The sequence below is a fragment of the Sprattus sprattus genome, assembly GCF_963457725.1.
Source record: "Sprattus sprattus genome assembly, chromosome: 1".
NCBI classification, from domain to species: domain Eukaryota; kingdom Metazoa; phylum Chordata; class Actinopteri; order Clupeiformes; family Clupeidae; genus Sprattus; species Sprattus sprattus.
In genome coordinates this window covers 71,843,073-71,867,203 of record NC_137920.1, presented here as the reverse complement: position 1 = coordinate 71,867,203, position 24,131 = coordinate 71,843,073, and the positions used below count along the sequence as shown (strand labels likewise).

Here is a 24,131-nt window from a genome sequence, read left to right as displayed (position 1 = left end):
CAATGGAAACTAGCCTTTTGGCTACAATTGGGTGCATTTATATTTCAATGTTTATGTTTATGTACACTGTCCCTCTTCAACAAATAAACAAACTGAAACTGAAACGGAAGCCATATTAGAAATTTGACCACTGTAAATGAAAGGCATTTGGTCTTTTGTTGGGCTAATTTAATCAATAAGCCCATTAGTCATCAGCAAAAAAAAACATTGTGTGGTGCTGGCCTAAATTATACCCTTGCAGAAACTGTTGTACAATGAGAGAGGACAGTCTGTTTGGACTGGAGCCCCCCCCCCCCTTGTCCCATCAGTACCTCGGGCCCTGCTCATCGTCACCAGGGTACAACATGGCTGCGTTGACCCCAATTAGATGCCCGGAACAGGAGATGAATGGATCTGAGCAGCATAGAAACCGTCCCCACCCAGCCCAGCGGACTTCTGGGAGCAGGGGCTGACAGTGAGAACCCGTAGGAATAACTGACACAGAAAAGAGGGCCAGTACACACCAGAGGAGGAGGAGGAGGAGAAAGGCGATCCCTTAATTAGGGCCCTCAGTGGTGCCACAGAGACAGGCTCACTGCCGATGGTCCGAGGATGGAGGGACGGACGCTGAGCAGATCAGATGTCTCTCAGGCCAGTGTCCATTACACCTCTGGAGTCCCCTCACACAAAACCCAGTAATGAAATCACACATAGCCAGACATGCACACACACACACACACACACACACACAGGCATTTAAAGTGTGTATGAGTGTATTGAGGCTGCGTCCCTCTGCTGCTCTTCCTTCTTTCTGCCCTCACTCGTTCTAGCTCTAAACTGAACCAGTCGCAAGCAGATGCCACCCCCCAGGCCCCACCCTTTTTTTCTACTGGGTTCTTCTCAAGGTTTCTCCCCGTTAACAGGGAGTTCTTCCTCACCACCATCACCTATGTGTTTGCTCTGAGGGTTTAGGTCCATCAGCTATGTGCTCACTCTGAGGGTTCAGGTCTTAGGCTCTGTGAAGCATCTTTGGAGATGGGAGGAAGACAGGGAAGCGAAGCAGATTCTTGGCCCTCTGTGCCAAGTTTCCAGACGGGTTAATAGCCATAAAACAAACTGTATGGAGTCAGTTTTATGAGCTTAATAAATTGAGTTATAAAGTTATACTGCAAGTCACTTCAGATAACAGCACCTGCTGAATGAATACAGGTTACCAGCCTCGGTTACAAAGAGAAGGGCAGATAGAGTGTTGACCCATAAAGTTTCATCATAGCTTGGGTGCAAATTATGTATTTATAAATATACAGTACATATGCACCCAATGGAGCCCATAGACACCTGAGAATGTATAGGTTAGCGGTGCTTTGATAGCCCCCTTTACTCTCCCACTCTGGCTATAAGGCTTGAGAGAAGAGACACTTAAACGATTCATACCCTTACAGGCTCACACACACATTCGCAAAGGATCGACCGGTAAAAAAAAAAAGTCAAGACCACATTTGAGTTGTTTCAGTTTATTTTCTTCATGACATTTCATGCTCTGTGGTTTTGATAGGAGAGGTCAACAAGATTGCATTAGAACACCAACATCCTACATCACTGGATTCTTTACACTGCATGTTTCAGTTTGGACACACACACACACACACACACACACACACACACACACACAATCACTTTGCATCCAATGTCCAGATTAGGACACACAATGTAACAAGCACTAGAATACGCCTCATGGAGTTAATCTACAATGGAATGTACACAACAATACGTTGAACGTTTATAGATTTTGATGCATGCACCATTTGAGGTAACAGTGTTGGATGTGGGGACTTGCTTTGAGGGTAGTGTACATGTTTTCTTCAAGCATTATCTGATCAGTGTATAACGTGTTCAGTGCATTGAGCATCTTTTTTAAAAAGTAAACATAGAACCAATAGTAACAGAATGCCCATTACAAATAAAATACAATTAAACTGCCAGGGTTTTAAATAAAAATAGTTAAAATAAAAATAATTAAAAAAACCTTGAAACAAAACAATAAAACAACCTATGCAATGACTCTCGGTTTGCACTAACCCAGGTAAGGGAACTGCAGCAGGGCAGCCTGGCCTGGACCCAGCTCCAGACTTTGCAGGTCCACCAGATCTCCAGGCTTCAACCCTTCAGGGTCTGTGCTGACCGCCACCTTGGCCTGCGCCGGCAGCTGAGCGTGCTCCAGCTTGAGGGTGGCCTTGTCGGGCCCCCAGTTGAAGGCGACCAGGTAGCGCTCGCTCTGGTCCCAGCTGCGCAGGTAGGCCAGCGCGGTGTCGTTGCTGTGGAGGGGTACGTACTCGCCGTGCAGCAGAGAGCGCTCCTTTGCCCGCAGCTCGCTCAGAGACTTAAAGAATTTGCGCAGAGCGATATGAGCGTCCATCTCATCCTGAAGGCAGGAGAGAAGAAAGGATGGGGTGAGACCGGAGACAAGAGATGACATTTAACACAAGCCCCATGGCCACACTTTACAGTCTGTAAGAGAGTCTGGCACAAATCTAGATTTAGGAAGACACTGCTCTTTGCTTTACCTTGGCAGTTCCATTCAAATTTTCTTCTTCTTCAGGAGAGTACCAGATCATTTGGGGGAACTTGGTGTCCTTAAAAAAAAAAAAACAGAATACTTTTACCACAAATGTTTGGGGGGGGATGTAACCAGAGACCAGTCATCCAATCACTTTGAATACAAAAATAAGATTTATACAAATGTATATATAAAATATATATATATATATATATATATATATATATATATATATATATATATATATATATATATATATATATATATATATATTCTAGTCCACCAATCATGGTCTCGGCCCATAGTCTCTTACCTTATCCTCCAGACCGATCTCATCTCCGTAATTGAACACTGGTGTGCCAGGCAGAGTGAGCAGCAGCATCTGGTTAAACTTCACCAAGCTGGAGCCCACCAGTGATGCCAGGTGGCCCTGCTCCCGGTCGCCCATGTTCCATGCCAGCTTGGTCTGGTTATGATCGGCGTAGAGCTTCTGCACGGCGCTAGAAACCTGTGGGCCAGTCTTGCTGTTGGCACGAAGAACGCCAGAGAGCAGAAGGTCCACGCCAGAGCTGTTCAACAAGCTGCTCACCTCTGCAGCAGTGCTCTTCTCAGTCACACCAATGAGGACCCTTAAGAGAATTTACATGCAATCAGTGACATTAGAAAAAATCGATTCCAGCAATGACCACAAGGGGGTGGCAATTCGCTAAAAAGTGGACCAAGAAATCATCCACCAGATGGCAGCACAGAGCAGCACGTGATTTCACAATGTGCATTTTCATGTGTTGTGTTCAGGTCTCGTGTGCTGGGCTAGTCCTCATGGATCATTCGCTCACCTCCTCGGTTCGTCGGTGGCGTTTTGGCCTTGAATGATCCCACGGATTTCCTCCCACGTCTCAGGTTTAACATCAGCGACACGCTCGAACCCAGAGAACTTGAAGCCATCCACTCCTTGCTGCTGCCAGCGAATCAGGGCCACCTGAAATGGAAATCATGAGAAATCAGATGACTAGTTTGTCAAAACTAGAACGGAGTTTTGTTAAATCGATTGCTCTTTTATACGACACACACACAGCTCTGATGGAGGTTAGTGTTGTAAGGAACATACCTTCATTTTCTCTGCCACAGTCATCATGTTGTCGAACCAGCGGTTCGCCCCCAGGTAGTTGGGAGTCAGATCCAGAACCACATTGATGCCTGAGGAGGAAGCAGAGCAGTCAGGGAGGAGGAAAAAACAGATCATTGGCCCCCTGAAGCATCATCATAACACTGAGCCTACAAAACCTAGACCCCCCCCATGTTAAGAATTGCCCTTGTTGATCTAGATAAGTGTGTATTGAGAAAGAGACAGATATGCCACTCACCCTTTTTGTGTGCAACATCGATCAGCGCCTTGAACTGAGTCAGGTCCCCTGCTACGGAGACGGTGTCCAAGTCTAGCTCCATCTCATTGTCTGCGGGGGCCTTGTGGATGGGTCCGACCACCAAGCCCTTCACCTTCAGCTGAGCAAGCGTATCAATCTTCTGCTTCAACCCTGTGGCATCAACAGACAAGAGAATAGTCAGGTTAACTTCATTTTTTGGGTATGTGAAGTGTGTGTGGTATGTATGCATGTGTGTGTGTGTGTGTGTGTGTGTGTGTGGGCGGGTCAACAGCCTCAAGGCTGACTCATGCCAGAGCGGAGCACATGTGCACACGTGTGACCTCAGTATCGGGGAAGCAGCCCAAGGCAAGTAGTGCTGAGCTCAGAAACACACAAGGTACTTAACAACCCCCTTTCCCCCCCACACACACTCTGCTCTGTGGTTAAGTTGCTTACCGTCAAGGTTCTCAGAGAAGGCCGCCACATCGCCAATTTCGTACAGTGGTCCTTGATTCCACCAGTTCATCTCTGGGAGCGTTTTGCAGCGAGGAGCCTGGATGATTATGCCGACGGCCCCGGCCAGCATTCCCAACCAACCCAGCCAGAACAGGATGAGCAGAGCCCAGCGAGTCCGCACCCATCTGCGGGACGGAAAACCATGACGGTTATTAACATTGTTAGCATTCCCCACATTCAGTTCATTCAAGCGTTTATAGTAATATTAAACAATTATTTTTCAGATCTCCGTTAGCTCCCATCAGAACATCAAATTGGGCAATAGCTAAGACCATGATATTATTCTCACACGGTCATAATTCATCACTGTTTGTCGTACGAAATAAATGTAAGCGGTTAAAGCTACCCAAATCAACGTGAAGACAAAGCCTTAACAGACTGGGGAGAAGACTCGAAAGCTTACCCAGGAGTGCCGGCCACTTTAAGGAGCTCCTCTTTTGACAGCCCGGTGAATTTAGGCTCCGTGTCATCGGCAATCTTCACCTTCACAATGCCGTTTGTCTCTGTGCCGGTCGGAGAGGTGGCATCTCCGTTACCTGCCGCGTCTCCGGCAGTCATCGGCTGTTTCTCCTGCTCCACTTCGTTCAGCTCAACATCTTTCATATCCACTTCGGTACCCATGTTCGCTATAGTCGTGTGTCAGGCTAAAATGCAAATGGAGCAAAGACACAGTGGTTAAATACGGAAGCCGGCTTCCGCAGCGTAGTAAGCGGTCGGTGGCAAGTGTGCGATACAATTGCATCAGCAATAATGACGAAAATGGGAAGGTGAAGTCACGTGTCATACAACTGTGATGGATGGTTGAATTCCTTCTTGTGGGCTACATGTTATTTAACCTAATAATAGCTTAAAACGAAACAGAATAATGGAGCCATTCTGAATGAATGGACTACTACACTGGATCCAATTAACAATATTGCAAATCTTACAATGTTACATTGACCTACTACTCCTCTAATCAGGACATATGCTTTGGATTTACGACAGGTCATCAAACGTAAATGGGTTGCTCGCGAATGAATGAAAATATTACATTTTGATGCTCGGACCAATAAGGCCATGAAAGCCCGTATTGCGGCACAAAACCGGATTAGTCCAGTTCAACTGATTCGCCTGAGCAACCTTACAAATAACAGCTATGGCCTGGATGGAAAAGCGTTAACCAAGAAAAAAGATTAAATTATATTAAACTAAATAACCACAATAATTCACACACGTAAATGCCTAAAATAGTTAAGAGCCACAAAGTAAATAGGCCACGGACTATAGTGCTATTAGAATTAGCGGTCCACACAAAATCCTTTAAGAACAGCTTGACAGTCGTAAAACGAATGCCGAAAAAGAGCGGAATTAATATGTGTTAGAAAATACTATTACCTTTTTAACAGCTTGCAAATTAAAAACCCGTAGAGCGATATTCAAACACTTTGTATCCCTGTGCGTTGTCTTTTAGTCTGTCTACCTCAGCATCAATGTCTGACGGCTTTATATACTAGGCAGCAGACCCAACAAGGCTTAGCTCGCCTCCCATGTTTAAGGTGGAGTTGACATTGTAGGCCTACTAAACTATTGGTAGAGGTTGTATTTCTATTTCTCATTACAAACGTCATTGATTTTATGTCAGTTTGACTATAGTGGGATAGCCGGGTCCGCTGGGTGGTAGACGTGTGAAAAGCTTTTCATCATACTGAATGGAAGCTTTCGCTGAGGTTGAGGACAGTCCACCTTAACAGTCCTCGTCATGTTTTTCCGAGTTGGCAAGTAGCCTATGTCATAAACAAGTTGGAAGATTCCGAACAGTGTATCTCTAATAAGAAAGAACAACGTCGAAACATACAACTTTTACAGTAAACAAATTGTCTTCCTCTTACATGTAAACTCAATTACAGAGCTTCCAACAGAGCTCATCCGGTGTGTTATTATAAAGCTGGCACTTGAAGAGTTGTAAAAAAAAAAAAAGGAGGAATATGTTAATAAAGTTTATCCTGTAGGCCTATCTGTAAAACGGAAAACTTGGGCAATACCTCTGAGACCATGATATTAATTCACCCTGACATTATTCATCACTGTTTGTCGTACGAAATACATTCAAGCGGTAAAAGCTATACCTAAATCAACGTGAAGACAAAGCCTTAATAACAGACTGGGGAGAAGACTGCACCTAACATTTCACCCAGTACATTTTGGGGCACTTCAGAACCTACACCTTTGGATTTTGATCAGCTTTTCCATGCATATATGAGATGTAATTTCTTGTTATAACATTTTGTGCATTGATGGAATATTGAGCAAGTTAATTACATGACTTGGGGATAATAAAATCATCCTGTAACATATATCTCTCTACAAATCTACACACATAGTTTCGATACAAGACACCACTGCATAGTTGTAATAGAATTTAATAAGAAAGAACTGTGAGAATGAGTGTGTTGTTTGGAGTCCTTTGTGCTCCCTATCTCAGGAAGCACAGGAAGACTCCACATCTGTGCTGTTAACCTTTGACCCACTGAGCTACTGTACCTCTCCAGCCGAAAGAGAAGAGAGCTCTCTGTACAGTATGGAGCACACCGTCAGGGCAGTGAGGGGATGGGAAACTCAGACATGACTAAGACATACAAATACTGTACTGTTAGTCATGCATGTGATATCAGAGAGGTTGAATGGGTCAGGAGACACACAGGTCCCTCAAAAATATATAAGTTAAAGGCAGTATATTAAAATACACACAATGCAGAAGGTGAAGTTTTATTTTGGAGGATATCACACCAAATGTTAGTTTTTGTTTTACTGATATTTCCATGTTTTGGATGAATACAAAAAATATTTGTAATGCTCATTTTCTAAGCTATTCCACTTGCAATCACAAACCCAAATGGACCAAATTTCGAATCTGTGAACCATCGAGGGAGCCAGGCCTGCAGAACACGTGCGCTCTATTTGGAAACTACACTGTAACCCGACTCCATCCACAAGGGCAAACACGTGTGTGTAAGACATGCTGTATATTTAGCAGCATATATCTAGGTTAGACGTACATATCTATATATATATACACATATGAGCGATATAAGGCAACATGCTGAATCTGTAGTCTGATGAACTACTTGTGAAGTCCCTGTCTCAGAGACAAAGACGTGGAGACGGAGTAAAACTCAGTGAAAACATTCACAGAACCACGCCTCTGGCCGGGAGAGGGGAGGCAAGAGCAGGCGTATCCAGTGTCATGTAAACAGCACGGCTGCAGCACATTGTGTTCCGTGCAGTGTTTTGAAAAAGACAGTTGGTTTTCAGGGAGTTGTTTTTGCAGAGGAGTTCAAGAGGGTTAGAAAAAACATTAACACAACATGTAGGAACAGATCTGTCTAATGACATGGGGTCATTATGAATGATGAGTGATTTGATCAGGGTTAAAGGCTAGGGGTTTTCAAGGGAGAATGGGTCTTCTGTGGGGAGATAACGAAATGAAATATCCCCTTTTGTTGTGACGGTTTCATATAGATACATCTATAGATACTCAACATAATTGGCTTACTTTAGGGTGTCGACCATTGATCTTTACATTCCTTAAGTTCAGCTCATTATTGTCCTCTAATGGGGTCATTTGACAGACAGAGACATTGTTGTCAATCAGTGACCTTTGGATCTGAAGTGCCAGATTGTAATGCATTTAGGAATGCAGAGGAGTAGATTGATTGGATTCAAAGTGACAAACAACAAGCAAACGCCAAACAGGCAAACAAACAGAAAAAACAGCATCATCATCAACAACTTTTGCTATCTGTTCAGGCAGGTACCATTCCAATGCCTGGGATGGATGTGGACAGTCCCTGACAACAGGAACCATTCTAAAGCTAGTTATGGATGTGGACACGTTCCAGACAACAGGAACCATTGTAAAACTAGTTATGAATGTGGACATGTCCCAGACAACAAGAACCGTTATAAAGCTAGTTATGAATAAAAGACATGTACCAGACAACAGAAACCATTGTAAAATTAGTTATGTATGTGGACATGTCCTAGACAACATGAACCATTATAACCAAGGCTGGTCCCTGGCATATTCCACATTTGGAATAGTTTTCCTGCTGCCTTCTAGCTGTTCCAGCGCTCCTATCTGCTTTACACGGGTGGATATTTTAAGTACACTATAACACACAGCACTTTCGGCGTGAAGACAAAACACACGCAACCGTTACAAATGACAAAAGTTCTTTCAACCCACTACAGATATAAACACTCATCACCCGCCGAGCACAGGCTTAAATATGACACTTCATATACGAATGACATATGGCTATATACCATCCGCACATATAACCAGTGGTGTAGTCCAGGGTAAACGCAGGTATACGGAGTATATCCACTTATTTTTCAGTCAGCATTGGGTATACCCACTTCTCAAAACAGGGCGTTTATCCTGTGCTCTATGGGCTGCTTAAAAATGAATAAAGAGTATTCCCACTTCTCCAGGGACCACTACAACACTGCATACAACCCTATGCCAGACACTTGCAAGCACATGTCTGGGAAGGCTTCTTGTAACGCACTCCTTGCTCAGCCCCTAGTTGTGCTCCCATTCCAGGAAGTCTGGCTTCAGCACGTGCCCCCACCAACACTCAGCAGCACATGCAGAGGGTGGGGAGCTTACTTAACAGGAACCAGGTCACACGTGGGGGTTAGTATGAACCCACAGATCTCTCGTGTGGAATGTAGATAGATAGACAGATAGATAGATAGAGAGTAAATATAGATAGAAAGAGAGAGATAGATGGATTCAGAGAGAGAGAGAGAGATAGATAAAGAAAGATTGAGATAGATAGAAAGAGAGAGAGAGGGAGAAAGAGAGATAGATAGAGACAGATAGATTGATAGAGAGAGAGTGACAAACAGACAGACTGAGGGAACTGACTAATTAAATAAGTGTCTTCTATTGTGAGATAGCGTGGTTATACAGCACTACCAGGAAGCAGCAGTTTGAGAGAAATAGGTTGCGTTAATTGATCAATACGAAGCACAAAAGTGCACACATGTACGTACACGCAAATAATCAACATGCATTGGTCAGTGATCAACATGTTTTTTATGTCAGTCTCGCAAAAACTGACGGTCAGCTAGTTTTTATGTGGTTGTTTACAAACATCATCAGTCTGCCCCCAGGCAATAAACATCCCGCTGGACCACAGCATAGAGACCACGGCTGTTTAGGGGTATTGCATCAGTAGTGTCAGAATGACCAACAGCAAGGCCAAGCCAAGCCAATGCCCTTTACAGTGCTGGTGATAAAAACAGCAGGAGGTTGCCAGATCTCTGGGCAGAAGAGTACAAGCAGGTCAGCGACCTACGCATGGGGATTCCCTCCAAGGCATGACCATAGCTGGATGTCTGTCTGGTCTGAGTGGCAGGCCAAGGAGCGGTGAGCCAGTGCTAAGACACAAGTGCAGGAGACACCAGGGCTAAGTCTTAAAACTGCTTGACAATCTTGCAAAAAAAAGGTCTCCAACGATACATAAACATAATAACCTAATCAAGTCCATGTCCATGATTTTGTAAAATCAGAGGCCCAGTTTCTGGCTTGTGATTTGAGAAGAAACTGGCCTCTGATTTTACAAAATCATGGACACTTTCATGATTCACCAAATTACAAAAAAAAAAATGATTTAAAAAAAGGCTGGCCTTTGCAAAACAAATAGTATGTCCTACTGACCCCAGATGACTGGGAGAACTGGATCCTCTGTGATGAATACCCTCTCTAGTTGTTTTAGGCCCCAGCAGCTACATGACCAATTACACACAGACAGCCGTGCACATGAAAAAGTGAAGTCTAGTGCCGCGCATAACAACACAGGCACAGTCCTTTAAACTTCCGCACAGGACAATGAAAATGGATGTACATTTACATATTGTTGGTACACATTGTGTTTGATTTCAGTCAGGTACGTGTGCATGGTTAAATCCGCAACCTGCGTAAACAGTCAGCCTCTCCTCCAATCAAACTGTATCTGAATTACATTAACAGTATTTGCAGTCTATAGTGTTGGTAGGTGTCTGCAGTCTATAGTGTTGGTAGGTGTCTGCAGTCTATAGTGTCAGTAGGTGTCTGCAGTCTATAGTGTTGGTAGGTGTTTGCAGTGACTGTATATTGTTAACTGTTACTGCAGAGGCTGTAAACGCAATGCCTGGAGAGGCTTATAAGCCTTTGTTAATAACCTGAGATGAACAGATCATGTGAAATGTGGCCCTCACTCCAAACGGATTTTGTTTTAGCCTTTAAACTTTTTTCCATGATTTATAGCGGGGCAGATTAAGCCGGTTTCTTAGGCCGCGTGCCGGGCTCTCTCTGGGATAACTCTGACTTGGCCCGGAGTTTAATATGCAAAACGCAGAGGGTTTGGTGGAGACTTCTCCCTGTGGGTTATGTAATTCTTCATCAGCTTTAGAATCACACTCCTCAGCTTTCTGAGTCCCCTTTCACCTCACTGACGACGGACTAGACACAAGTCATCTCTCCTCTATTCACACTTGTCTGCTTACACACACACACACACAGACACGAAAACACAAACAGCCTGATCCATTCCCCGTTCATTGCTATCCAGACTTAGGCTGAGAAAACGTAAGCGTACTCCGAGAGGCAGCTTGATGTACAGCACAGAACACATAGACCATTAATCAACAGAGACTACAATAATAATCCAAATCATCTGTAGCAGCCATTATAACTGTCTTCACAATATTCATCTGGTGAATATTGATATTAAAGGCACCCAGTGCAACTTTCGAGGCTTAAAAAGAAACATTCAATTTCTAGTCTTTTTTACATGTAGTAAGTTTCAATAACTCCATACCAGTACATACCGACATTCAAGCAGTAAAGATGAGACGTCGTTGTGTGGTGAGAACTGATAGAAAATCGATAACAACATTTTTTGTAACCTACAATAAATAAAGCAGGCTTCCAGTCAAAGGAAAAATGGCTTCTCCCCACCGGCGATTGTTGTTGTTTACGATTTTCTATCAGTTCTCACCACACAACGACGTATCATCTTTGCTCCTTGAATGTCGATATGTAATGGTATGGAGTTATTGAAACTTACTACGTGTTAAAAAGACTAGAAATTGAATGTTTATTTTTCATTGAATGTTTACATAAAGTTGCACTGGGTGCCTTTAAGAGGGAGCATAAAATCATTCATTTGAGTAGGGCAGTGTTTGAACACCCTGCTGTTATCTGGCCCTTTCACGTGTTAGAGCTCTCAAGCTTTCGTTGCACCTCCTCCTCTGCACAACCTCCTCCTCTGCACGACCTCCTCCTCTGCATCACCTCCTCCACTGCACCACTTCCTCCTCTGCACAACCTCCTCCTCTGCACGACCTCCTCCTCTGCACGACCTCCTCCTCTGCACGACCTCCTCCTCTGCATCACCTCCTCCACTGCACCACTTCCTCCTCTGCATCTCCTCCTCCTCTGCACGACCTCCTCCTCTGCATCACATCCTCCACTGCACGACCTCCTCCTCTGCACGACCTCCTCCTCTGCATCACCTCCTCCTCTGTATCACCTCCTCCACTGCACGACCTCCTCCTCTGCACAACCTCCTCCTCTGCATCACCTCCTCCACTGCACGACCTCCTCCTCTGCATCACCTCCTCCTCTGCATCACCTCCTCCTCTGCACAACCTCCTCCTCTGCATCACCTCCTCCACTGCACCACTTCCTCCTCTGCACAACCTCCTCCTCTGCACGACCTCCTCCTCTGCACGACCTCCTCCTCTGCATCACCTCCTCCTCTGTATCACCTCCTCCACTGCACGACCTCCTCCTCTGCACAACCTCCTCCTCTGCATCACCTCCTCCACTGCACGACCTCCTCCTCTGCACGACCTCCTCCTCTGCATCACCTCCTCCTCCTCTGTATCTCCTCCTCCTCTGTATCTCCTCTTCCTCTGCACGACCTCCTCCTCTGCATCACATCCTCCTCCACTGCATCACCTCCTCCACTGCATCACCTCCTCCTCCACTGCATCACATTCTCCTCCACTGCATCACCTCCTCCACTGCATCACCTCCTCCTTTGCATCACCTCCTCCACTGCATCACCTCCTCCTCTGCATCACCTCCTCTGCATCACCTTCTCCTCTGTATCACCTCCTCCTCTGCATCACCTCCTCCTCTGTATCACCTCCTCTGTATCATCACCTCCTCCTCTTCACCATCACCTCCTCCTCTGCATCACCTCCTCCTCCTCTGCATCACCTCCTCCTCTCCATCACCTCCTCCTCCTCTGCATCACCTCCTCCTCCTCTGCATCACCTCCTCCTCTGTATCTCCTCCTCTGCATCACCTCCTCCTCTGCATCACCTCCTCCTCTGTATCTCCTCCTCTGCATCACCTCCTCCGCAGGGCATGACGTATATTGTTACATAAGGCTGGAGACAGCAGTGTAGAAATCTGTCTTTAATGTGGGAGAAAATGATTACAGGTTTCTAAACCAATGCATTGCTGTGATAGCAAGGCTGGCAGTGTTGAACAGCTGGTAAAGATCTATCTGTGTGTCGTCTGTCTATTATCTGTGTGCTGTCTCTGTATTATCTGGATATTGTCCTCTGAGAGTGAATTACCAAAGCCAGATTCCTTGTATGTGTAAATAAGGCTGAGTAAGTCTGAGTCTGAGTCTGCTTCTGATTTTGATTCTGAATCTAAGTCTGGTTCCAAGTCTGATTCCTAGTCTGAGTCAGATTCTGATGTGTGACACACCTGTATGGTCTACAAACACAGGTATTGAATACATGTACTGACTAGAACGGTGGTAGCAACAGAATCTAGCACATTAGTAGTGTTACATTTATTCATTTATTTTATCTAAAAAAGCGTAGATGTCCATTTCATCCTTGTGTTTTATTCACTGGCTACTGAACCCATGTCATTGGTTCTAAGCAGGGCTGTTAGAACAGGACCTTAACGGACAGGGAGCCCCCTCTGTTTGTATGACTTGATCTTCCACACACACACCACCCAACCCCAAATCCCCAAGCACCACCCCACTCTAGCCATGTGCACTTTGTTTTTAGTCTGACAACTCCAAAGCCAAGCCCTGTCACGCAGGTGATCTCAGACGAGCCCTGTCACAAAGGTGATCTCAGCCTCACACTGATCTCAAACGTGATCTTCACACTGAAAGTAGGCTCTGCTCTCAAACGTGATCTTCGTTCCCATGCAGATATTATTCCCCTTGTGGCACTTGCTAGTCTCCAGAGCGAGGCCAAGACATGTTTGTACAAGACAACGCTGCGCTGTGACGCCAACACCCATTTATTTGTTCAGCGCTCCTGAGAGGCCGGGCCCAGCCGCTTTCATTTCCCCTCGTGGCAAAGGTTCAGTCAGGGCACTGCTTTTGAGACCGGCGCACCGCTATTGTTCAGGCGTCCCTTTGTTCCACCGTTCAGTCGGCTCAGGCGGAAATTAAACATCCGATTAAACGAAAAGGAGAGAGGGAGAGAGAGGGAGAGGGAGAGAAAGAGAGTGGGGGACAGAGAAACAGAGGGGAGAGAGAGAGAGAGAAGGGGACAGAGAAACAGAGGGGGGAGACCCTGACCCTGCTGATCACGACCATCAGCTCTTTCCCCCTGTGTGCATATGAAAACATAGTTTCCATGGCGACATCCCAGGTAGCTGATGACTTTGAAATGGATCTGGCCCCCACTTGCACAGAGTCAGCAGCTGTCTCGTTCTGGAGCTTCCCTGGTTCTGTGTTCTGGAGCTCCCATGGTTCTGTGTTCTGGAGCTCCCATGGTTCTGTGTTCTGGAGCTCCCATGGTTCTGTGTTCTGGAGCTTCCCTGGTTCTGTGTGCAGGGGCAGGCAGGCGTTTCCCCCCTGTTTACCCCTGAGGGAGGGATGTCTCTCTTCCCTGTTTGGTGCTCCGATACTCACTGAGCCGGTCCCCTCAGCCGAGAGCCTGTTTGGCCTGAGCGGGTGTGGCAGGTTGAGGGGGGAGGGGGGCAGGGGGGCAGGGGGCCACTAAACAAACATGACTGGCCTACATCAGGGACACTGCACTCTGAGTAGACACACCAGAACAAGCACGAGCACGAGCACGAGCACAAGCACAAGCACAAGCACAAGCACAAGCTCAAGCACAAGCACAAGGACAAGCACAAGCTCAAGCACAAGCACAAGCTCAAGCACAAGCTCAAGCACAAGCACAAGCTCAAGCACAAGCACAAGCACAAGCACAAGCTCAAGCACAAGCACAAGCACAAGCACAAGCTCAAGCACAAGCACAAGGACAAGGACAAGGACAAGCATAAACACACCAAAGAAAAGGCAGAGAGGTTTGGACACTGTGTGGCTGTAGGGCAGTAGATAGGGCGTCTTCTGCAGATAAGATGTCTTGTCTTTTTTAGTCATTTGACATTTTAACAAAAGGGGAATTCACAGCTTTGAACGGTTTGCGACAGCTTGTGATGTTGCTGCTGTTGGGGAGGTCTACAGATCTATAGCCCTAAGCGTTAACATACTGCCTTTACTTATTTACCTTAGTATAAAATGTCCACTCTCTCATATATATGAAGCGGAGTTTGTGTTTGACACAGAAATACAAACAGGCTTACAATGAAAGGAAGTGGGAGAGTGAGAGATAAACAGAGAGAGAGAAGGAAAAAAGTTTGGGGCTTTAATCTTTGGAGAACAATGACACCAGTCCTCCCCTGGAGTTAGTTCATATGTGACCTTCAGAAAACTGAAATTCCAAACCGGTTTGTAAGCCACAGTAAAGTAGGTTACCATGGGGATTCAGAGCTAACGCTTCTCTCTTGCACTGTGAAAACCACATAATTAGAGCAATTAAAACGGTCTCTGTTAAGCCAGAAAAGGTTTTTGAGATCATTGGACTTAAACCACCACTGCTATTCACAAACTATGGCCAACTTCACAAATGAGTGTGAATGTGTGTGTGTGTGTGTGTATGAGCGTGTGCATATGTGAGCGTGTTTGTATCCATGCGTGTGTTGTTGCGTGCGGGCACTAACATGTTTATACGTGTGTGTGTGTGTGTGTGTGTGTTGTGTGTGTGTGTGTTTAGTCAGAGAGAACGTTGGGCTCTCTCAGATTGACTTCCCACATCAGTGCAGCTTGTTTCCTCTAAGTGCTTGCATTCTCCATGCTGCAGGTTGCCTAGAAACCACAGGCACTGACTGGAGAGGGCCTATCCACAGCTGTCCATTTATGAACACTGAAGGCCCCCTGGTGGTGAATGATGGTACACCCTCTGATAATAAACTGATGATGAATCAGTTTCAGTGCAAGACTTCTTAAAACTAAAACTTTGCCCTACAGGAAGGAAAGGGTTTCCACAAAGTTATCTACTGTACTTGATAAGTGGCGATAAGAGTGAGTAGTGCTGAATATTTGCACGTCCTTCCTGCTCTAGATTTGGAAACAATAAGGACGTGCTGCTAATGGCCAGAGGCAAGCACTATTCGTAAGCACACTCTGGAACCGAGCCGTGCCCTATCTATCAGAGTCAGGTCCTTTCAGAGTCAGATCTATTTAGAGTCACATCAGAGACAGATCCTTTAAGAGTAGGCAGTGGGACTTGTGTGCCACAGCACTCATTCAGCTTCCTCTCAATTGTCCTAAAGCTGAACGTGGCGGTCGGTGGGCACCAAGCTTCTAAGGGCATCCCATGCAGTTAATCAGTGTCCCCTCTTTTTGAGTTCAGCGTTGGGAATCATCCAGCAGTTACTTTAAGGGTATTCAGATCCAGCCTCTCCCTCCTTTCTCAGTCTCCTCCACTCTCTCCCTCCCTCTCTCTTCTCCCCTCACTCTCTCCCTCCCCTCTCTCTTCTCCCGTCTCGGAGTGCTTGCATTCTCCATGCTGCAGGTTGCCTAGAAACCACAGGCACTGACTGGAGAGGGCCTATCCACAGCTGTCCATTTATGAACACTGAAGGCCCCCTGGTGGTGAATGATGGTACACCCTCTGATAATAAACTGATGATGAATCAGTTTCAGTGCAAGACTTCATAAAACTAAAACTTTGCCCTACAGGAAGGAAAGGGTTTCCACAAAGTTATCTACTGTACTTGATAAGTGGCGATAAGAGTGAGTAGTGCTGAATATTTGCACGTCCTTCCTGCTCAAGATTTGGAAACAATAAGGACGTGCTATACTGGCCAGAGGCAAGCACTATTCGTAAGCACACTCTGGAACCGAGCCGTGCCCTATCTATCAGAGTCAGGTCCTTTCAGAGTCAGAGTCATCTCAGGGTTATTCTGCGGGGGGGGCCTCACATGTTTCCGTTATGGTACTGTCTGTAGCCGACCACATTCATGTAGAGACAAATGTGTAGAATACTGGTTATGGGAGCTGATAGGACCATTCACGCCCAGTGGCAGACCTGCTGCATACCTCTGATAAGAAGTAGGGGCTGAAAATCACAAGCTGTCTCTTTAAGGTTCACTGTTATGTAAATTCACATAATACCAAATGCCAGATTCTGTTTAATCATCAAAATGCGTGATACCCATTCATTTTAAATCCTCACATAAGGTCAAGCCATTAAAACTCAAATGAAAACTCAAAATCTCCCGTGTAAAGATTCATATATATATATATATATAATAACTACTCTGATCTCTAAATATCCTGTGTACAGATTCGTATGGATGTAATAACTACTCTGATCTCTAAATGTCCCGTGTAAAGTTTCGTATGGTTGTAATAACTACTCTGATCTCTAAATGTAAAGATTCATATATATAATAACTACTCTGATCTCTAAATGTCACACGTAAAGATTCATATCGATGTAATAACTGTAAAGATTCATATGGATGTGGTAACTACTCGGATCTCTAAATGTCCTGCGTAAATATTCGTATGGATGTAGTAACTACTCGGATCTCTAAATGGCCTGCGTAAATATTCGTATGGATGTAGTAACTACTCTGATCTCTAAATGTCCTGCGTAAATATTCGTATGGATGTAGTAACTACTCTGATCTCTAAATGTCCTGCATAAAGATTCGTATGGATGTAGTAACTACTCTGATCTCTAAATGTCCTGCATAAAGATTCGTATGGATGTAGTAACTACTCTGATCTCTAAATGTCCTGCATAAAGATTCGTATGGATGTAATAACTACTCTGAGTCTGATCTCTAAATGTCCTGCATAAAGATTCATACGGATGTAATAACTACTCTGCGCTACTGCTGCTGACATTTGGAAGTCATGGTTACCCCGGTGTCTCATGTTCCTACACCAGCTTCTCTTCTCTGTCTAGACTTTCTAGATCAAAGGCTAACGTCCCCTACTGATCCTCCAACTGGGGAACAAATCTCCCAAGACCTCATGCGGCCTGACTGACAGTTTTAATAAGCCAGCTCAAGGCTGTAGTACCTTTTCTCATAAGATGTCTTATAAGATATTTGTTTTATTATATTTCTCACATCCTGTACTGGGATGTTGCCATACCTCAAAGTCTCATAATTAATTAAACCCCCAGAAAGCAGTAGCTCGCTCTGTCCCAGGCACAAGGAAACTGTTATATGTGTTCTTTGTCTAAGCTGTGAATGAAGTTGTTATTCATAAAAAAAAGCATTTCATAAACTATAAGCATATAATTACAATTAACAAAGGGTTATATGCTCTAAGATGACATCCTTTAACTGCACCCCAATATCTATAACACTGTCACAAAGCCTAATGATTTACAACCACTTTGTTACAAACAGGCTGTTTGGTAAAGACCTATGCTACTTAATTTATGAACCCCTACTACTGCTACCTATTTTATGAAGTTTATTAACATATCGGAAAGGGATCATCATATTTTACATAAATGCCTGTATCTATAATAACGTTAAACCCACTTGCCAACAGAAATGAGTGCAGGAGGCTAAGTCTAATACTTTCAGGATTTGGTAGACTGTAAAGCCATTCAATTGTTGTGTCTTTCAGGTCCAGGGATTACTGTTAAATCATTCCGCATGATGATTGAACACGAGGTTCTTTCCACATACCAAAATTTAAACAGGAAAGAAATTTCCAACCAGCTATTGGAGAGAACTCGGCTACAACTGTCAAGTATTAAAGAGTCAAATTCATGCCATGTCATTTAGGCATTTAGGACTAAACTACTAGGAATTCATGGGCAGCAATATTGTCGTCAACGACTCCATTGTTGTTCAAATTCGCAAATTATGCGGAATGTAGGCCTATGTTTCTGCTGCCGTCCTGCTTCGACTCGGCTGACAGGGCGCAGAGATGTTTGAGATGGCGCTACCGTGGCTTCTGGTGCTGGAGCTGGTTTTATACGCGGGCTGCTTCATCTGCGGTATCATCGCTGCGGCCTCGCTGACAATCAATCAGGTAAGACGACGCCTCGCACAGGTGAGAGCATGCAGGTGGGCGGCCTAACATCACCTGTAGGTTTCTTGCTACGCTCAGAACCGCTACTTGACAATAATCAGTGGTAAACGGTGTTCGGACTAGAACATTTCAGCTAAATAATTAGGACGCAGCAGGACGCACTGGTCCTATATTCATGAAGCATCTTACGGCTGAAGTTCTGCGTTTGTATCCCAAAACATTGCGAGTGCGACGTGGGATGAAACAACTGACATTTTCCGTCGGAGAGTTGGTCTGAAAGTGAATCAAGAGTTCTCTCGACAAAGACTGACACGCCGATTTTTTTTAGGAGTTTCTCCTAAATTGTCCTGGAGCTATTTAAATGCCTTGAAATGCATTGTGAGTACGGGCCCAGGTTTCTCGCGACAGTCTCGACTAGATGATCTGACTGTAACGCGCTGGATGCGACTCAACTAGATGTGTAGTTCTTTGATCGTATTGACAGGAATGACTACAACCTATTACAACACACTTTTTAGCCTAATGTCTGTGTGGGTAACAAAGTTAGGGAAAGTGTAACCATAGACCAATACTTGAAAAGAACAGATAGTTTGTGAAAGGTTGTGTTGTGTTTTTGTGATGTGGTTTTAAATTACCCTACATGCATGTTCTCAGTATGATTTACGAGGAGAAGAAGTAAAACCAAACAAACCCACTGATATTTTTATTCCAGATTAAGTTTGTTGAAGTGTGCCATGTGTCATGGGTGATTGTAAGATTAGCTGTTAGTGGTTAGGTAAGCTGTTAGCCCGTTCTTAAGTTCGTGAATGAAAGCTCAGCACATTCCAAGCATTTGAAAAGTCAGACCACACATTTTTTGTGAACACATAGACAGTGAGGCCAGTGTGCTGGATAGCCTGTCCACACCTAGGTCAGCTGTTCTAGCACTCAACACATTAAGGCCCCATGCTATAGCGATAACAGAGAACAGCAGAGGTCAACAAGTACACAGCCAGGCTTACTATCATTGAAATAAAATGGAGCACATGAATTATGGTTGCATAGCATATGTAGCATAGCATAGCATGTATTGTTTTTACGCTCGCTATATACTGTATATACAGTATATATATATATGTGTGTGTGTGTGTGTGTGTGTGTGTGTGTGTGTGTGTGTGTGTGTGTGTGTGTGTGTGAGTGTGTGTGTGTGTGTGTGTGAAACCTTGTGTCCACAGGTTTTGGGAAGGCCTACAAAGGCCTACAAATGTGTTATTAAAAAATAAAGCTCACATTGCTGCCATTGTTTGGATACATATTGAGATGGCATGTGTATGACTGCTGCCCCCTGCTGTTCTCCGTTGCAGGGTCACTTTGCAGGGAGATGCATCCTCTACGGCAGCGTCCACCTGAACGCCTCCGACCAGAGCCTGGTCATGGAGAGCTCTAGCTCACCGTCGCTCTGCTACTTCGTGTCGGCCATCTCCGTGTGCGTGTCAATCTACTGCTTCTCCCTCATCCTCTACTGGATGTACACCAGCTGTGTGGACAAGGACGCAAACAGGCGAGCAGAAGCGACACGCCTTCACATCACACTTTCCCTCTGCACACACTCCGTTATGTTTACCTGAGTAGAAGTGTGAGAATGTCTGGTGTTTGTTTTTTTCTTGTGGGAATTGTTTTTGTAGTAAAGATGACAAGTGTTGTGTCTAGAGAGATCCCTAGTAATGTGGTGATTATCCACACCTTGGCAGGCTGTTCTTTGGGCGAAAAAGCTGTTGTTTGAAGCCATACTACATTGTGCACTTGAAGACAGTTATTTTTTTGTAGGAGCGATGTACCTGGTTTTCTGTTCTGTCGAGGGAGATCACTACTCTTACACCCCGCCAGTCTGTTTACTTAAATGAACTGCTGTTGTTTATAATGTGGCATAGCTCATGTGATGTCTTGTTGTGCTGATAGTATTGGCGTCTCCCATTTTCTGTCCTGCCTAGAGACACCCTGGGCAGTACTAATGTCACTGCTCTGTCTCCATGTATGGTTTTACTGTGGAGGGAATGGGCTGTCCTGCCCTCTCCTCATGTGTGTGTGTGCGTGTGGCGAGGTGTGTGTGTGGCAGGGTGTGTTTGTGTGTGTGAAAGTGTGTGTGGAAGGGTGTGTGTGTGTGTGTGCGTGTGTGTATGGAAGGGTGTGCCCCACTGCCGGTGAGGACTGGGGTGGGCTGGCTGTCAGCCATCGGCAGTTGGGCCTTCTGGGTGTCTAGCTCTGTTGCTCTGGGTGTTCAGCTCTGGTTGCTCTGGGTGTTCAGCTCTGGTTGCTCTGGGTGTTCAGCTCTGTTGCTTTGGGTGTTCAGCTCTGGTTGCTCTGGGTGTTCAGCTCTGGTTGCTTTGGGTGTTCAGCTCTGGTTGCTCTGGGTGTTCAGCTCTGGTTGCTCTGGGTGTTCAGCTCTGGTTGCTTTGGGTGTTCAGCTCTGGTTGCTCTGGGTGTTCAGCTCTGGTTGCTCTGGGTGTTCAGCTCTGGTTGCTCTGGGGGTTCAGCTCTGGTTGCTTTGGGGGTTCAGCTCTGGTTGCTCTGGGGGTTCAGCTCTGGTTGCTTTGGGGGTTCAGCTCTGGTTGCTGTAAATGAGGGTAATGAGAGCTGAATAGGCCATGTGATGGATACACTGACATCAATTTGCTGTTATTAAAAAAATATTTTCAAAAATGATTCAAGGTTACTGAATGTAATGTGGTAATGTTAAACAATTGTTAGGCAGAAGAAGAATTGACATTATTTTGGTAGAAAACCCTACTGTGCACATTGTGGCACCGTGGCACCATTGCACACCCACACACACACACACACACACACACACACGTAAGTCCAGTATGATTCTTGATTGTGTGTGTGTGTGTGTGTGTGTGTGTGTGTGTGTGTGTGTGTGTGTGTGTGTGTGTGTGTGTGTGTGTGTGTGTGTGTGTGTGTGTGTGTGTGTGCAGGGCCAGGTCTGGGTTGAACATGACTCTGGTGGTGTGTGGTGTGGTGGTGTTTTTCCTGCTGGTGTCGGGGTGTGTGTTGCGTATCGGCCGGGAGCACCTGTGTATCTCCATCATGCAGACCCTGCCCTCCCTCTCCAGGTAAGGCAAGTCAGAGCGTGTGTGTGTGTGTGTGTGTGTGTGTGTGTGTGTGTGTGTGTGTGTGTGTGTGTGTTTGTGTTTGTGTGTGTGTGTGTGATGTTTTTAAGTCTTATTTTCAAACCCATTAGTACTCTATTATGACTAAAGCTGCAGGTCTCACATTCACACCAATGTTGGATTGAGATGACAGTTTGAGAACCAGATCACATGACTGACTTGAGAGTACATTGATCCTCAGTGTGAATTGATTCGTTTTGACCAAAGAGTAGAGGGTCTGTCCTGGTTGTATACCAGAGGACACAAAAATGCATTTTTTTTTTATTTCCGATGTCACAAGATGCACATAATATATTCACCTCATACATATGGTTCAGTATTTTTATATGGTTTGTATAAATGTATGCCTTTATCATTTTCTATGTCACGGCTCTCGGATGGCGTTTTATGGTTCTGAACCCTGGTATTGCTCAGCAGATGGAAGCTAGAGGACACTGTGGTCACACTGGCTCTTTCTGCTGCAGTAATGTCCTTAAGTGTCCTTGCGGACGTGCACAAAGATGCGTTTATTTGCACGCTGCATTCAGCAGAGGCTCCCAAAGGCTCCCTGAGCACTGTCTCTCTGACCCACATTAAAGTCTGCAGCTGACCTTGTGTTATTGAGGCAGGGACCCATATCACAAGAGGCGCCGCTCTTTAATGAATTAGTTCATTAGGAGATCTACAGTATACTGTGTTCAAATGGCACGGCATTCATCTCATCGTACATGGGGTTTACACAGAGGTGAATCTACTATACAGTGTGTGTGTGTGTGTGTGTGTGATCGTGTGTGATCGTGTGTGTGTGTGTATATATGTATGTATTGTATCATTTACCTTTTTAAGCTCACATTTCTACTTTTTTATGTTGTTTGGTTGTGCTTGTTCCTTAATGTTCCTTTATGTGTAGCTGTGCTTGTTCCCCCAAATGCCTTAATGTTCCTTTATGTGTACCTGTGCTTGTACCTTTATGTTCCTTTATGTTCCTTTATGTTCCTTTATGTGTACCTGTGCTTGTACCTTTATGTTCCTTTATGTTCCTTTATGTTCCTTTATGTTCCTTTATGTGTAGCTGTGCTTGTACCTTTATGTTCCTTTATGTGTACCTGTGCTTGTGGCTTTATGTTCCTTTATGTGTACCTGTGCTTGTGGCTTTATGTTCCTTTATGTTCCTTTATGTGTACCTGTGCTTGTGGCTTTATGTTCCTTTATGTGTACCTGTGCTTGTGGCTTTATGTTCCTTTATGTGTACCTGTGCTTGTGGCTTTATGTTCCTTTATGTGTACCTGTGCTTGTACCTTTATGTTCCTTTATGTTCCTTTATGTGTACCTGTGCTTGTGGCTTTATGTTCCTTTATGTGTATCTGTGCTTGTGTTCCAGCTGCGAGGAAGCGGAGAATAAGACCTGGGCGAGTCCCTACGTTGGGAATCAGTTTTCCTCAGAACTCCACAGAGCTGAGGTCTGTCATGACGCTACATCACTATAACACAACTACACCAGTTGTATTAAATATTGTTTTAGATGAATAGTGACTATTTTACAAACAGATGGTGAAACTACTAGATGAACAGTAGAAGTTTGGGGAGAGGGGTGGGCCTACTGTATAAAAAGGATCTACCTGGTTAATATTTTAGAGAACATTCACTTTTAAAAAAATAAACATTCTAACACATGAAATATACTATGATATACTGTAAATTAGAAAATTGAAATTTGACCTTGAGGGGTTAACATATGGAGGGAGTAGAAGTAGATGTCCTTGGCTTTTCTGGTGGCCTGTCTGTGAAAGTAGTATATATATGAGATGAAATGATTTGTGGACTTCCATTGTCTGTTTTTGTTCCTCAGAAATCGGTGTGGGTGAACTTCTTCTTCTGGGTGTTGATCGTTGCCGTGGTAGGGGTGCAACGACGTCACGGTGCCGGGTTCAGGGGGGCGGTCTGGAGCGCAGCCGAAAGAGAGCCCTTCTTCAACCGCCCAACACGAGCTTAAAGCAACCTCCCAAGTGACCCTCCGGTGACCTCCACTGCCCTCTCACAACTTCTCAAAAAGACCTTCCCACGACCATCTGGTGACCTCAGTGAAAGGGGACCCCAAATTCAACACACACACACACGAACACACACGCTCGAACACATACACACACACACACACACACACACACACACACACACACACACACACACACACACACACACACACTTACAT

At 44.9% G+C, this 24,131-nt stretch overlaps 2 protein-coding genes across 2 annotated transcripts; one reads left to right on the top strand and one right to left on the bottom strand.

The window, feature by feature from the left end:
• Positions 1-1,540: 1,540 nt before the first annotated feature.
• slc3a2b (solute carrier family 3 member 2b) lies at positions 1,541-5,867 on the bottom strand. Its single transcript, XM_080840074.1, has 9 exons — positions 5,794-5,867; positions 4,820-5,060; positions 4,357-4,541; positions 3,901-4,071; positions 3,645-3,733; positions 3,373-3,515; positions 2,850-3,165; positions 2,544-2,612; positions 1,541-2,401 (listed from the first exon to the last, which is right to left on the bottom strand). The coding sequence occupies exons 2-9, from the start codon at positions 5,035-5,037 to the stop codon at positions 2,054-2,056; spliced, it is 1,539 nt and encodes a 512-aa protein (XP_080696200.1). The 5' UTR covers positions 5,038-5,060; positions 5,794-5,867; the 3' UTR covers positions 1,541-2,053.
• Positions 5,868-18,689: 12,822 nt separating this feature from the next.
• On the top strand, positions 18,690-23,915 carry tmem179bb (transmembrane protein 179Bb; the record flags this gene model as incomplete). The annotated part of the gene is made up of 5 exons (XM_080846474.1): positions 18,690-18,794; positions 20,138-20,334; positions 21,749-21,886; positions 23,304-23,394; positions 23,772-23,915. The coding sequence occupies 5 exons, from the start codon at positions 18,690-18,692 to the stop codon at positions 23,913-23,915; spliced, it is 675 nt and encodes a 224-aa protein (XP_080702600.1).
• Positions 23,916-24,131: the final 216 nt, after the last annotated feature.

Bases quoted from the DNA above. Each gene is read 5' to 3' on its own strand.
- slc3a2b (XM_080840074.1), bottom strand. From the start codon at position 5,037: ATGGGTACCGAAGTGGATATGAAAGATGTTGAGCTGAACGAAGTGGAG. The intron at 4,542-4,819 runs GTAAGCTTTCGA...TCCGTCCCGCAG, and splicing joins AAAGTGGCCGGCACTCCTGG to ATGGGTGCGGACTCGCTGGG. The intron at 3,734-3,900 runs GTGAGTGGCATA...CTTCCTCCTCAG, and splicing joins CGATGTTGCACACAAAAAGG to GCATCAATGTGGTTCTGGAT.